The sequence below is a fragment of the Polypterus senegalus genome, chromosome 8 (assembly GCF_016835505.1).
Source record: "Polypterus senegalus isolate Bchr_013 chromosome 8, ASM1683550v1, whole genome shotgun sequence".
NCBI lineage: Eukaryota > Metazoa > Chordata > Cladistia > Polypteriformes > Polypteridae > Polypterus > Polypterus senegalus.
In genome coordinates, this window is record NC_053161.1 from 165,402,203 (window position 1) to 165,415,985 (window position 13,783).

At 41.0% G+C, this 13,783-nt stretch overlaps 1 protein-coding gene across 1 annotated transcript in view; it reads left to right on the forward strand.

Moving 5' to 3' along the window:
• LOC120534680 (zinc finger protein 836-like) overlaps positions 1–13,783 on the forward strand; it is a 156,723-nt gene that overhangs the window by 137,098 nt on the left and 5,842 nt on the right. The window contains exon 7 of the mRNA XM_039762271.1: positions 6,261–6,689. Within this exon, the coding sequence (XP_039618205.1) occupies positions 6,261–6,689 (429 nt within the window). The remainder of the gene's footprint in view (positions 1–6,260; positions 6,690–13,783) is intronic.

Below are 13,783 nucleotides of genomic sequence, written 5' to 3' on the forward strand. Positions count from 1 at the left end.
GTATTTTCCCAAAAGTCTTGGCAATCATTGAGATGTTTCTTAGCAAAATTGAGACGAGCCCTAATGTTCTTTTTGCTTAACAGTGGTTTTGCGTCTTGGAAATCTGCCATGCAGGCCGTTTTTGCCCAGTCTCTTTCTTATGGTGGAGTCGTGAACACTGACCTTAATTGAGGCAAGTGAGGCCTGCAGTTCTTTAGACGTTGTCCTGGGGTCTTAGCAGCAAATTAGCTGCTAAAGTTAGGCGTTAGATGGAGATCGGCTCTTTTGTTGAGTCCTGACAGTCCTTTTGTTATCAGTGTACGTTTGTTTTTTATTTGTTGCTTTAATTGTTGTGTATTCTTGTGTCTTTTGGGCTTCTGACTTCAAGGTCCTTTAAAGTGTTTCTCTGGCCACTTGTTCTATATTTCTTGGCTAACACTAAACTCCCAATAATATTATGGGATGTCGGTGTGTACTTCATTAAAGTGTAAGTTGCTTTTTCATGTAATGTTTCTGTTTCCTTTGTTATCCAAGTTGTCCTGATTTGCATGATATTGTCAAGTTAAACTGAGGCGTTTCACTACTGTGTACTAGGGATCCTCCTTTAAAAACCCTGGGGACAAAATGAAGGTCTCCCTGTCTGCTTGTCCATCCATTTAAATCTTCTCTATTGTAACTAACCCGACACTCCACAAGGCACCGTAGTGCCAGACGACTGAAGGTCTTCCTGTGTGTGTGTGTGTGTATAGTATATACTCTATACAGCTTAATAAATGTATAGGTGTTTGTGTGTCTGTGTATCCATCCAGTAACTACGTCTCTATAATCCCAGCAGATAGCGCATCACAAACCTTTGTACTAATAAACTGCATTGCATTTTTCATTTCAGCAGATGGTGCATCTCAAACATTCACACTGCTTTCACAAATCCCATACCAAATGGCACATGAGAGACAAACGAGTTGCATTGTATTACTATTTGATTACAGCATACGTTCCAGTAAGTGGTACACTAAAAACAATGCTAATTTCTCTGTTGATTATTTAAATTACAACCCATTTTACACAAATAGCACAGCTAGTATAATGTATACTGTATGCTGTATATAAAATGATAAAATGTCCAGCATCCATCATTGCTTAGATGTTATGTCGTTTGCAGTCCACAAGTGGTTGGGAACAATCGATGAACAAAGGCAATAAGACGCACCATATTTAAAACAGACGCACTTACCACTGTATGCACATTTACAGAAACGGGCATTTCGATACACTAGTGTAAATAAATATGATGAATATCCATCCATCCTCTTCCGCTTATCCGAGGTCGGGTCGCGGGGGCAGCAGCCTGAACGGAGATGCCCAGACTTTCCTCTCTCCGGCCACTTCTTCCAGGAGAATCCCAAGGCGTTCCCAGGCCAGCCGGGAGACATAGTCCCTCCATCGTGTCCTGGGTCTTCCCCGGGGCCTCCTCCTGGTTGGACGTGCCCGGAACACCTCACCAGGGAGGCATCCTGATCAGATGTCCGAGCCACCTCATCTGACTCCTCTCGATGCGGAGGAGCAGCGGCTCTACTCTGAGCCCGTCCCGGATGACTGAGCTTCTCACCCTGTCTATCTTTAAGGGAAAGCCCAGACACCCTGCAGAGGAAACTCATTTCAGCCGCTTGTATTCTCAATCTCGTTCTTTCGGTCACTACCCATAGCTCATGACCATAGGTGAGGGTAGGAACGTAGATCGACTGGTAAATTGAGAGCTTTGCCTTACTGCTCAGCTCCTTTTTCACTATGATAGACAATATGGTTGATAAAACGACACAAAGTTAATAAAAGTAACTTGATATAAACAAACAAAAGAAAACATTCAGATTTGTTGAGATGTGAACTACAAATGCAAAAAGCAAAGAGAAATTCACACCCAAACTAATGTTCATATGCCAAAGATATAAAAGAAAATGGTGCTAAAATAAAACTTTACAAAACGTTACCAGCAAGTGAGAAGCCACCGTAGCTTAAGGGCCAGTGAACAGTTAAAACCTGAGGAAATGGCAGCCAATATCAGCCACTGCAAGGAAGAAAAAGAAAACGCATCCCTCTGTGATAATCACGTTGTTTCATAGCAGGCCTACCAGTCAAGTGTTTGCCAAAAAGCTCACATCAGCAGCTTTAAATCCCAACCAGCCAGACCCCCTCTTAAAAACTTTTGTGTTTTCACCATGCCTGTATTTTATTTTGCTACGTGTTACATGAAGTGTTTTCAAGGTTTAGGTGTTTATGGGTGTTGTACTGATGTTTAGGGTAACTGGAATTTTCTAAGAATATCTTCTTAATTATCAATTGAAGGCCATGACATGGAGGCTTCTTTAGCCTGAAAACTCATGTTTTATATTTTCATAACAGTCAATAGCTGTGTTTTGTTTCCACTAAGTTGTCACAGAAATTTATTTCATGTATTTTAAGTTACATGAATACATTAAACAAATCTGGTGGCTTGCCATATTACACTGTTAATATTAAACACTGATAGAGTCCATCCCTGTAATGGCGGTGCACTGAAGGATGTCGTAGACGCTCAAGTCAGGGTACAGAAAAGAACCCCCTGATCCCAGTCCACTTCAGAAAATTCACATTTTGATGCTTTTTAGCCTGACAATGAAAACACTTTTTCTCCAGCTATATTTACTCAGCACATCTTATAACAGCCAAATGAACGATGATATGGCAACAGTTTAGAAAAAAATTTAAAAAAAAACAAATTCACTGAGATGGTTAAAGGATCACCAGCCACCATGTCAGTACTTTGTGGGACCACCTTTTGCTTTAATTCCAGAATTGAGTCTGTTGGGCTCCTTCTCGATCAACTTTGCACATCTCGACTCAGCCATATTTGCCCACTCGTCTTTACAGAACTGTTCAAGCTCGGTCAGATTGGATGGTGACCACTAGACTGCAGTGTTCGCACGTCCTGCTACAGATCTTCAGTAGGGTTTAAGTCTCGGCTCTGACTCGGCCATGCAGGGACACTCACCTTTTTCACCTTCATCCACAGTGTGGTCAACTTTGCTATGTGTTCTTTGGGTCATTGTCATGTTAGAAGGTGAACCTTCTTCCCATTGACAAGTTTCTGGCAGAGGACAGCAGGTTTGCCTTATCTGTTTTTTCCCTCTATCTTAACAAGAGCCCCAGTCTCTGCTGCACAGAAACACCCCAAAAACAGGGTGCTACCACCTCCGTGCTTTACTGTGGATTTGATGTTCTTTGGATGGTGAACTCTTTTTGTTTTCTGCCAAGTGTACCATGTGGAGTTGAGGCCATACACTTCAATTTGAGTTTCATTTGACCATAACACCTTTTTCACTTTGGCCTCGGATTCTTCAAGGTGTATTTTGGCAAAGCTCAATCGAGATTTACACTGTGTGCAGAATTATTAGGCAAGTTGTATTTTTGAGGATTAATTTTAATATGGAACAAACACAGTGCTATCAGTCAATCCAAAATGTTAATAAACCTGAAACCTGAATGTTTCACAACGGAAATGTGAGTGTGAATATCATCAGGGGAATACATATGTGCGCACAATTATTAGGCAACTATTAGTGTGCTGATTTATTATGCAACTAAAGGAAAAATGAAAATTTTCCCATCTCACTTGTTTATTTTCATCTGTTATAGTGAGAATAATAAAGAAACACCTCAAAATTTACAAATAAACATCTCTGACATTTCAAAAAAAATCAATCAATGACCAATATAGCCACCCTTCTTTCCAATAACAGTCAGAAGCCTTTCCATTCATGGAGTCTGTCAGTTTCTTGATCTGTTGACGATCAGCTTTTTGTGGAGCAGTGACTACAGCCTCCCAGACACTCTTCAGAGAGGTGTATTGTTTTTCTCCCCCGTAAATCTAGCGTTTAAGAAGTGCCCACAAGTTCTCGATAGGGTTTAGGTCAGATGAGGAAGGGGGGCCATGTCATTATTCCTTCATCTTTAAGGCCTTTACTGGCTGGCCACGCAGTGGAGAACTTCGATGCAAGTGATGGAGCATTGGCCTGCATAAAATCATGGTCTTTTTCCTGTATCACTGTTTGAAGAAAGTGTCTTCGAAAAACTGGCAGTAGGTTTGGGAGTTGATTTTGAGTTCATCTTCAATGCAAAAAGGTCCAACTAGCTCATCTTTAAAAATACCAGCTCATACTAGTACCCCACCTCCACGTTGGAGTGGAGCTCTGTGCCCATTACTGATCCACAGGTCCATCCATCTGGTCCATCAAGAGTCACTCTCATCTCATCGGTCCATAAAACCTTTGAAAAAAATCTGTCTTCAGATATTTCTTGGCCCAGTTTTGATGTTTCAACTTATGTTTCTTGTTCAGTGGTGGTTGGGTTTCAGCCCTCCTTACCTTGGCCATGTCTTTGAGCACTGAACACCTTGTACTTCTGGGCACTCCAGGTAGGTTGCAGCTCTGGAATATGAAAGTACTGGAGGATAATGGGTTCCTGGCAGCTTCACGTTTGATTCTTCTCAAATCTTTGGCAGCTAATTTGCGTCTTTTGTTCTCAACACGTTTCTTGCGACCCTGTTGACTATTTGCAACAAAATGTTTGATGGTTCTGTGATCACACACCAATATCTTAGCAATTCCAAAAGTGCTGCATCCCTCTGAAAGACTTTTTACAATTTTTGACTTTTCAGAGTCAGTTAAATCTCTTTTTTGGCCCATTTTGCCTGAGGAAAACTAGCTGCCTAATAATTCTGCACACCTTGATATAGGGTGTTGATCTCCTTAGGCCACACCCTCCCTCATTACACAAATACACATCACCTGACATGCTTAAATCCAATAAGCATTCAAGTTAATACAGCTTGGAGTTGGAATATACGCATTAAAAATGATGATATGGTCAAAATACTCACTTGCCTAATAATTGTGCACACAGTGTAATGTGGCCTTTCTTTGAGGAGTGGCTTTTATTCTCGCAGCCCTCTCATACAAGCCACATTTGTGGAGCATCTGTGAGTTTGTTGTCAGATACACACAATGACCACACTTTGCCATAAAGTCCTGTAACTGCTTCAAAGTTGCCATCTTGTTAGCTTCTCTGACCAGCGTCCTCCTCGTTCTTCCATCCATTTTAGAGGGTCGTCCTGCTCCAGGAGGGTCCTAGTGGTACCAAACACTTTCCACTTCTTGATTATGAACTTCACTGTGCGCTCCTAGGGATTGATAAATCCTTTGAGATGTTTTATTTTTGTATCCATCTCCTGACTTGTGCCTGTACACAACTTTATCACTGAGATCTTCTGATTGTGCCTGACCATCCAGAGTTGATTGTTGGCTTTCAGATGCCACAGGAAAAGCTGAAGGAATCGGAATGATTACAGCTGATCACCGGTGGGAAACGATTAGCTTGGTGTGCGATGGAGACGGTGATTCAGACGTTAGACTGCAGGGAGAGCAATTGAAAAGAGGAGATACATTTAAATATCTAAATGAGTGGTAGCCCAAAATTTAGATTTAGATACAGAGATAACTCGGAGAGTGCAGTGTGGATAAAGCACATGGAAAGAGGTATCAGGAGCATTGTGTTAAAAGGATTTAAGGCAGTGGTAAGACCAGCAGTGAGGTATACTGTAGAGCTGAGGCATTGTGGGCAGTAAAGGGAGCTCCGAAGAAGAAGTTAGTTGTAGCAGAATTGAGAAAGTTGAGATGGATGTGTGGAGTTATAAGAAATTACACAATCAGGTGTGCAACAAAAATGGGAGAGAAATCTACTAAAGTACAGGAAAAAAAGGATGAAGTGGTATGGACATGTGATGAGGAGCGACCATGAATTTGTGACGAAAAAAAATGACAAAGCGAGGGAGGCCAAAGCAGAGGTGGAGGAATAAAGTATAAGAAGATGTGAAGTAGAATTGTCTAACTGCAGGTCTGAGCTGTTTGGAGAAGTTTGATCAAACACATCAACATCACATAGAGAAGTGGGAAAAGATAAAGAAGAAAAGAGAATACTGCTGACCCCCAACTGTGTGAAGTGGTCTTCTCCTCCACTTTGTTGGGACCTTCACTCCAAATGTTTTTTCCTTCTGAGTATTTGATTTGCAGAGATTTACTGCTGTTGTTTTAAAAAAAATCTGGCTTGATGTACGCCTTAACTGAGAGGGTGTTGTGAAATGAAATGTAAATGTCGTTACATCTGAATGATGCACTCTTGAGCCAATTACATCTTTTTTCTTTTTTCACAGAGAGAGAGAAAAAGCTGCTGTTCAGATTACATCTAAATGAATATAAAAAAGGAGACGTGTGAGGCTGCCATAAATACCAGAGAAAAAATGGCTGTAAGTATTAAGAAGGAGGAGTGTGAGTGGGAGTCCATCTGCCCTCAACAGGAGAGTCTCCACATTAAGGAGGAGGAGGACTGTGAGACAGGGTTAGTGAGCATTAAAGAAGAGGCTGAAGAGACGTCTGTCAGCATTGAGACAAACATTTATAAAAGTGTGCAGAATGTCAAGGAAGAGGACCATCAGTGTGGGGGTGAAGATGGGGCAGTGACCGGGTTAGTCTCACCTCACAGCAGACCCTGTGCATCATCAGAGCCTTCAATCCTGGTGAAGTCTGAATCATCACAGCCTGACACAAAGAGGACTGAAGACCCTTCATCTGTTAGAATTGAGGAAGATGAGCCGCCACCTACAAATCAGGCTGAAAAGAGTAAGTGAGAAATAAAAGTTTTTTAGGGTTGGGGGATTATGGGCCTGAAAGGGAGGTCTTGTACTTTTCTTCAGAAACACTGAAATGCAGTTAAAGGTGTGTTGTTACATTGTGTGTTTTAATGTCCTTTGAGAGTTCATCTCTGTTAATGTTGTAAGGTTTAGCAACTTGCTGCTCTCACATTGTAGCTGTACATTTGTGCAAACACTCCAAGCCTGTCCTCAGTAAAAAGTGTTACACAAAAGTAGAATTGTAAGGAAAAGTTTGTGAAGTCTTTGAAATTCCCTGAATTTCTGCACTAATTTCTCATAACAGTGCAGTCCCATTAACAGACAAATACAATCATCTTAAAGTAATAACACCCAATTGTTAGACAGATGGTGTCAGCCATGAGCTCTTTAATTTAGGAAGAGTGAAAACAAACCAACCCACTGGGCCAGTTGGCATCTCTCTCGCTGCCTTCATGAGCCCCTGGGAGATGTGGAAATACAAGCTTCATACTGGAACAAAGCTCACCAGTCCTATACACTTAAATCTTCTTAAAAAAAAAAAAAAATCATATCTAGTTTTGAATGTCCATTGTTGAACTCATTTTAAAATAACAGTCTCAATCCACTGTTCGAATTCCCTTAATAATTTTAAACACTTAAATCATGTCTCCTCTTAATCTTCTTTTATAAAGGCTCAGCTCTTTTAATCTTTCCTCATAACTCATCCCCTGTAGACCTGAACCAGCCCAGTCGCTCTTCTCTGGACCTTTTCTAGCTCTGCTATGTCCTTTTTGTAGCCTGGAGTCCAAAACTGCACACAGTACTCCAGATGAGGCCTCACCGGTGTGTTATAAAGCTTGAGCAGACTCCACACATCAAGGCACTATATAACCTGACACTCTGTTAGCCTTCTTAATGGCTTCTGAACTCTGTCTGGAAGTCAATAGCTTAGAGTCCACAATGTCTCCTAAATCCTTCTCATGAGGTGTACTCTCGATTTTCCGACCGCCCATTGTGTATTCGAACCTAACATTTTTACTTCCTATGTGTAATACTTTACATTTACTGACATTAAATTTCATCTGCCACTAATCTGCCCAAGCCTGTATGCTATCCAAGTCCTTCTGTAATGATATAACGGATTCCAAATGATCTGCTAATCCACCTATCTTGGTATCATCTGCAAACTTAACCAGCTTGTTACTTACAGTATATTCCTATCTTAATCTATACTAATAAAAGGCAAAGCCCTCACTGACTCACTCACTCACTCACTCATCACTAATTCTCCAACTTCCCGTGTAGCTAGAAGGCTGAAATTTGGCAGGCTCATTCCTTACAGCTTCCTTACAAAAGTTGGGTTTAATTTCGAAATTCTACACGTAATGGTCATAACTGGAAGCTACAGTGGGATGCAAAAGTTTAGGCAACCTTGCTAATAGTCATTATTTTCCTGTATAAATCGTTGGTTGTTACGATAAAAAATGTCAGTTAAATATATCATATAGGAGACACACACAGTGATATTTGAGAAGTGAAATGAAGTTTATTGGATTTACAGAAAGTGTGCAATAATTGTTCAAACAAAATCAGGCAGGTGCATAAATTTGGGCACCACAAAAAAGAAATGAAATCAATATTTAGTAGATCCGCCTTTTGCAGAAATTACAGCCTCTAAACGCTTCCTGTAGGTTCCAATGAGAGTCTGGATTGTGGTTGAAGGTATTTTGGACCATTCCTCTTTACAAAACATCTCTAGTTCATTCAGGTTTGATGGCTTCCGAGCATGGACAGCTCTCTTTAACTCACACCGCAGATTTTCAATTATATTCAGGTCTGGGGACTGAGATGGCCATTCCAGAACGTTGTACTTGTTCCTCTGCATGAATGCCTTAGTGGATTTTGAGCAGTGTTTCAGGTCGTTGTCTTGTTGAAAGATCCAGCCCCGGCGCAGCTTCAGCTTTGTCACTGATTCCTGGACATTGGTCTCCAGAATCTGCTGATACTGAGTGGAATCCATGCGTCCCTCAACTTTGACAAGATTCCCAGTCCCTGCACTGGCCACACAGCCCCACAGCATGATGGAACCACCACCATATTTTACTGTAGGTAGCAGGTGTTTTTCTTGGAATGCTGTGTTCTTTTTCCTCCATGCATAACACCCTTGTTATGCCCAAATAACTCAATTTTAGTTTCATCAGTCCACAGCACCTTATTCCAAAATGAAGCTGGCTTGTCCAAATGTGCTTGAGCAGACCTCAAGCGGCTCTGTTTGTGCTTCCTCTGCATCACTCTCGCATACAGCATCTCCTTGTGTAAAGTGCGCTGAATGGTTGAACGATGCACAGTGACTCCATCTGCTGCAAGATGATGTTGTAGGTCTTTGGTGCTGGTCTGTGGGTTGACTCTGACTGTTCTCACCATTTGTCGCTTCTGTCTATCCAAAATCTTTCTTGGTCTGCCACTTGAGCCTTAACTTGAACTGAGCCTGTGGTCTTCCATTTCCTCAATATGTTCCTAACTGTGGAAACAGACAGCTTAAATCTCTGGTACAGCTTTCTATATCCTTCCCTAAACCATGATGGTGAACAATCTTTGTCTTCAGGTCATTTGAGAGTTGTTTTGTGACCCCCATGTTGCTACTCTTCAGAGAAAATTAAAGGAGGAGGGAAACTTACAATTGACCCCCTTAAATACTCTTTCTCATTATAGGATTCACCTGTGTATGTAGGTCAGGGGTCACTGAGCTTACCAAGCCAATTTGAGTTCCAATAATTAGTTCTAGAAGTTTTGGAATCAATAAAATGACAACGGTGCCCAAATTTATGCACCTGCCTGATTTTGTTTGAACAATTATTGCACACTTTCTGTAAATCCAATAAACTTCATTTCACTTCTCAATTATCACTGTGTGTGTCTCCTATAGGATATATTTAACTGACATTTTTTATAGTAACAACCAACGATTTATACAGGAAAGTAATGACTATTAACAAGGTTGCCCAAACTTTTGCATCCCACTGTATTTTTCTCCATATACTGTAATGGAGTTGAGCTTGAAAGCCGTGGGGGGTGGAGTTTCGTGTGACATCATCACGCCTCCCACGTAATCACGTGAACTGACTGTCAACACAGTGTGTAGAAAACCAGAAAGAGCTCCAAAAAGCGCTGAAGAAAACATGCATTATATAATTGAGAAGGCAGCAAAACAATAAAAAGCGAGCGACTGACACATACAACCATATTCATGAGTGCTGCTACTTCGGAAACAAAGCACGGTGTAAACCTAAAGTTTAAATTAAGTTCATAGACAGGCTGCCGCTGGCGTTTGTCAACCCCACGGGTAATGCAGGATACAAGTTTAATGAGAGGACGCAGGATATAAACGAGAGTTTTGATCACTTTGTAACTAAGTTAAAATTGCAGGTGAAGGGCTGTGCTTATGCAAATTCCGAGAGACTGTGTTTGTGGGGGATTGACAGTTAAGGCGGGTGGGGGAGTCAAGTCATCTTCTCCCCTCCCACCTCATTTCGCTCTGAGCTGAGCTCCGCAGCTAACACACGCAGTGTTACGGAAGCGACTTTGTGACGCTGCCACCAAATACTCACAGAAAATCCACAAGTTAATACACACGCTGTCTCTAGAGTTTCTCCACACTGAATCCTCCAGGCACTACTTACAAAAGGTTACATTGACAATCGTGTTACGTTATTTTTAAAATGTTTTCTTTTCAAAGCACAAGCACAGCTTAGAAGCTTCGTTGCATGTGCTCCATAACGCATTAAAAAATCACGCATTTAATCACACTTTGCATTACAAACAAAGAGGAACTTCTGTCAATGCGTGATTTCCTGGTACACCGATTACTTTGATCAGCGCTTCTCGATTCATTTTAGTCTCGCACCACCTTGGTTTGAGGAGAAGTATGAAAAAATATGAAGTTAACACAGAAAAACAGATCACCAATTCAAGCTTTATGAATAATCGATTCGCCATCAATAATTGTTTTGGTAAAGCCATACTCCTTGTAATCCTCCTTCCATTGTATAATTTTTCCGTCACTAGCCATGATTAAATGAACGGTAAAAAAGTAAGAGCGAAGCGAGGGTGACTTATTCAGGCAGGCAGGTGACGGCTCAATAGCTCGAATTTGGATATAAGTAGGTTCTATTTAGTCGCCAGAAATATCTTTGGTAGGAATGGAAGTTGAATTTAGTCTTTAAATTTCTATGGTAAAGAAAAAGTTATGCAATGATGACTAAATAGCAGCGGCTCTAACACTGACCCCTGCTGGTCACCACTCCTAACATCAGCCAATTCTCATGAGGTTCCTAACACCATCACCCTCTTCTTCCTGTGTCTGAGCCAATTTTGCACCCATCTACAAAAATCATTCTAAACTCCCACTTCTTTTAATTTGATGCCCAACCTCTCATGTGGCACCTTATCAAATGCTTTCTGAAAGTCCAGATAAATAATATCATAAGCTCCACTTTGATCGTATCCTTTTATTACTTCCTCATCGAATTCCAGCATGTTAGTAAAACACGACCTCCCTCTTCTAAACCCATGCTGACTGTTCAGAATAACTCCTGTCCTTGCCAGGTTTTGCTCAATCTTATCTTTAATAATTCCTTCCATTAATTTTTCGGTGATGCACGTTAAGCTTACTGACCTATAGTTGCTAGGATCTGACCCGGTTACCCTTTTTATTTAATGGGATGATATTTGCCTTTTTCCAGTCCTACAGAATCTCTCCAGTGGTCAGTGACTTGCTAAAAATATGTGTCAAGGGTTTATATCTGTAGTCGCTATCCTCCTTAAGAACATGGGGATAAATATTATCTGGTCTTGGTGATTTGTTTGATTTCAGCTATTTAATCTGAGCTACACTTCTCTCTCTACAATTTCCAAATTTTCCAAATCCTTCAGTACCTCCTCAGTAGTCTCATTTACCTCTGGGAGGTTATCCACTTGCTCACTTGTGAAGACCTCAACAAAATGTAAGTTTAGGGCATCTGCTATTTCACTGTCAATATCTTTTAATTCCCCTTTACTATTTCTGATGCACTTGACCTCCTCCTTGACTGTTCTTGTACTACTCAAATACTAAAAGAATTTCTTAGGGTCATCTTTCGCCTTATCTGCTGTATTCCTCTCCAGTCTTTTATGCTCCCTGATATCCTTCTTAATGGTCGTTCAAGTGTTTAGTCTTATATGCCTTATTCATCTGTTTTTTCTTTTGCAGCTTCTTTTTTTAACTCTTTATTAACGCATTGTTTTTTTAATTTCCTATTAATTCCAAATGTAGGTCTGTATCTGTCCTGCATTACATGTAAAACATTTTTAAACCTGTTCCACTGCTCCTCGACTGCCTCTACACTTAATAGCTTATCCCAGTCTTTCCTCCTTAGAGTTTGCTGCATCTGCTCAAAATTTGCCCTACCAATTTTAAACTTAACAGTTTTAATCTTTGCTTCCTCACTCTTCTAAAGCACTGAGCAGTGTATTACATTATGGTCACTTGACCCTAGTGGTTCAATCACCTCTACACCCTCAATTCTATCCTGATTATTACCAAATGCTAAATGCAGACAGGCTTCAACCCGTGTTGGTGCTTTAACATGCTGTGTTTAAAAACGGTCACTGATTACTTCTAAAATCTCCTGCTCTTCTGCTCCGCTATATATTGAGCTATGATGCCAAACACAATGCATTTGCTCTCCAATAGGTGGATTTTGAAAAACAGAAAAGAAAAGAAAAAAAAAACACAAAATGTCACAAGCTAATTAAAATCACAGCTCTTGAAAGTTCTGCCAAATGGTGATTTTCAGTGTGAAATCAACTTTATCGTGCAGCTCTACTCCTGACTGGGAACAATCACTGGTGAGCGCATGGTGGTCAGGTGGTCCATGTTCACCAATCAGTGAAAGTCTTAGAAAGTGAAGCGGAGACATTCTGTGGGCTCACAAGGTGGAGGATAAGAGTTGAATACAATGGGAGTTGGGTATTAGCAGGAATAGGATGTGTCTCTGTATGCTATAGAGAGAAGTTGGGAGCAGGCACTTACACCAACCACCCCCAAGTTTTCCCTCTAAATTGTGAGGATGCAGATTAACGTTATACCCTGGATAGAGCAATTGCAGGTTATCACGCACGGAATCACTTCATGAGTTTACTAGATTTGAACTGGCAACTTTTCAATTGCCGGCTCATATCGCTAAACTCGGAGCCACCACTCTGCCTGCATATTGTGGCTATCGAAACATGAACCTTTGCAAGTTTCAAGTCTGGGCTATCAACAAGCAGGACCTGGTAAAACCCATTGAGACATCCCTTTTGTGATTTGTGGCCTATATATAAAAAAAGAATTGTTATTGTCTGTTGTTGTTGCCTTCTCTGGTGTGAAGCTGGAGCTGCAGCTCTTAGATGGGGCTAAGAATACTGGCGACATTCAGTGGGACACAGCATTGGCTCAGAAACAAACTTCTCAATTAAATGTGAACTCACTTTTAGTCTGAAGTTGTCTCACTGGAGAGTCTATAGGTGGGTGTGTGAGTGCTCTGAAGGCCTTAGCTTGGTGTTTGGATGCCTATAATTTGAGTTTCTTCTAATGCATTTGAAAGTTGTTTCACAGAAATTTCAAGAGGAGAATGTTCACCCTTTGTGTGTGTGTGTGCCAAACATCTATTCAGAGCATAAGGCCTTTCCAGAGACTTTGGATTAAGTACATAAATGGGTACCATCAACAGACTCTGTAGACCTACTGGGAGATGCCAACAGTCATTTTGGAGGGGCAGAGATATATGGAAGGGTGTGAATGGAAGGAATATCCAGAATTTCAGCCTGGGTGTTGATATGTTATTGGATTTCCTTGCTGGTCATGCATTGTCCGTACCAAACACCAGGTTTGATCAGTGGGCTTGTCACAAATGTATCTTGTACTTGAATACCCTGAGACAATGATCAGTGATTGACTGTAGTTGTGTTTTACTCTGAGGTCACATGTTTGGGACGTTTGGGTAAAGAAAGATGCTAAGCTGTTAGCTGATCAACCTGAATCATCACAGCACTGCGGTGTGGTGAAGACCCAAATGGGTATGG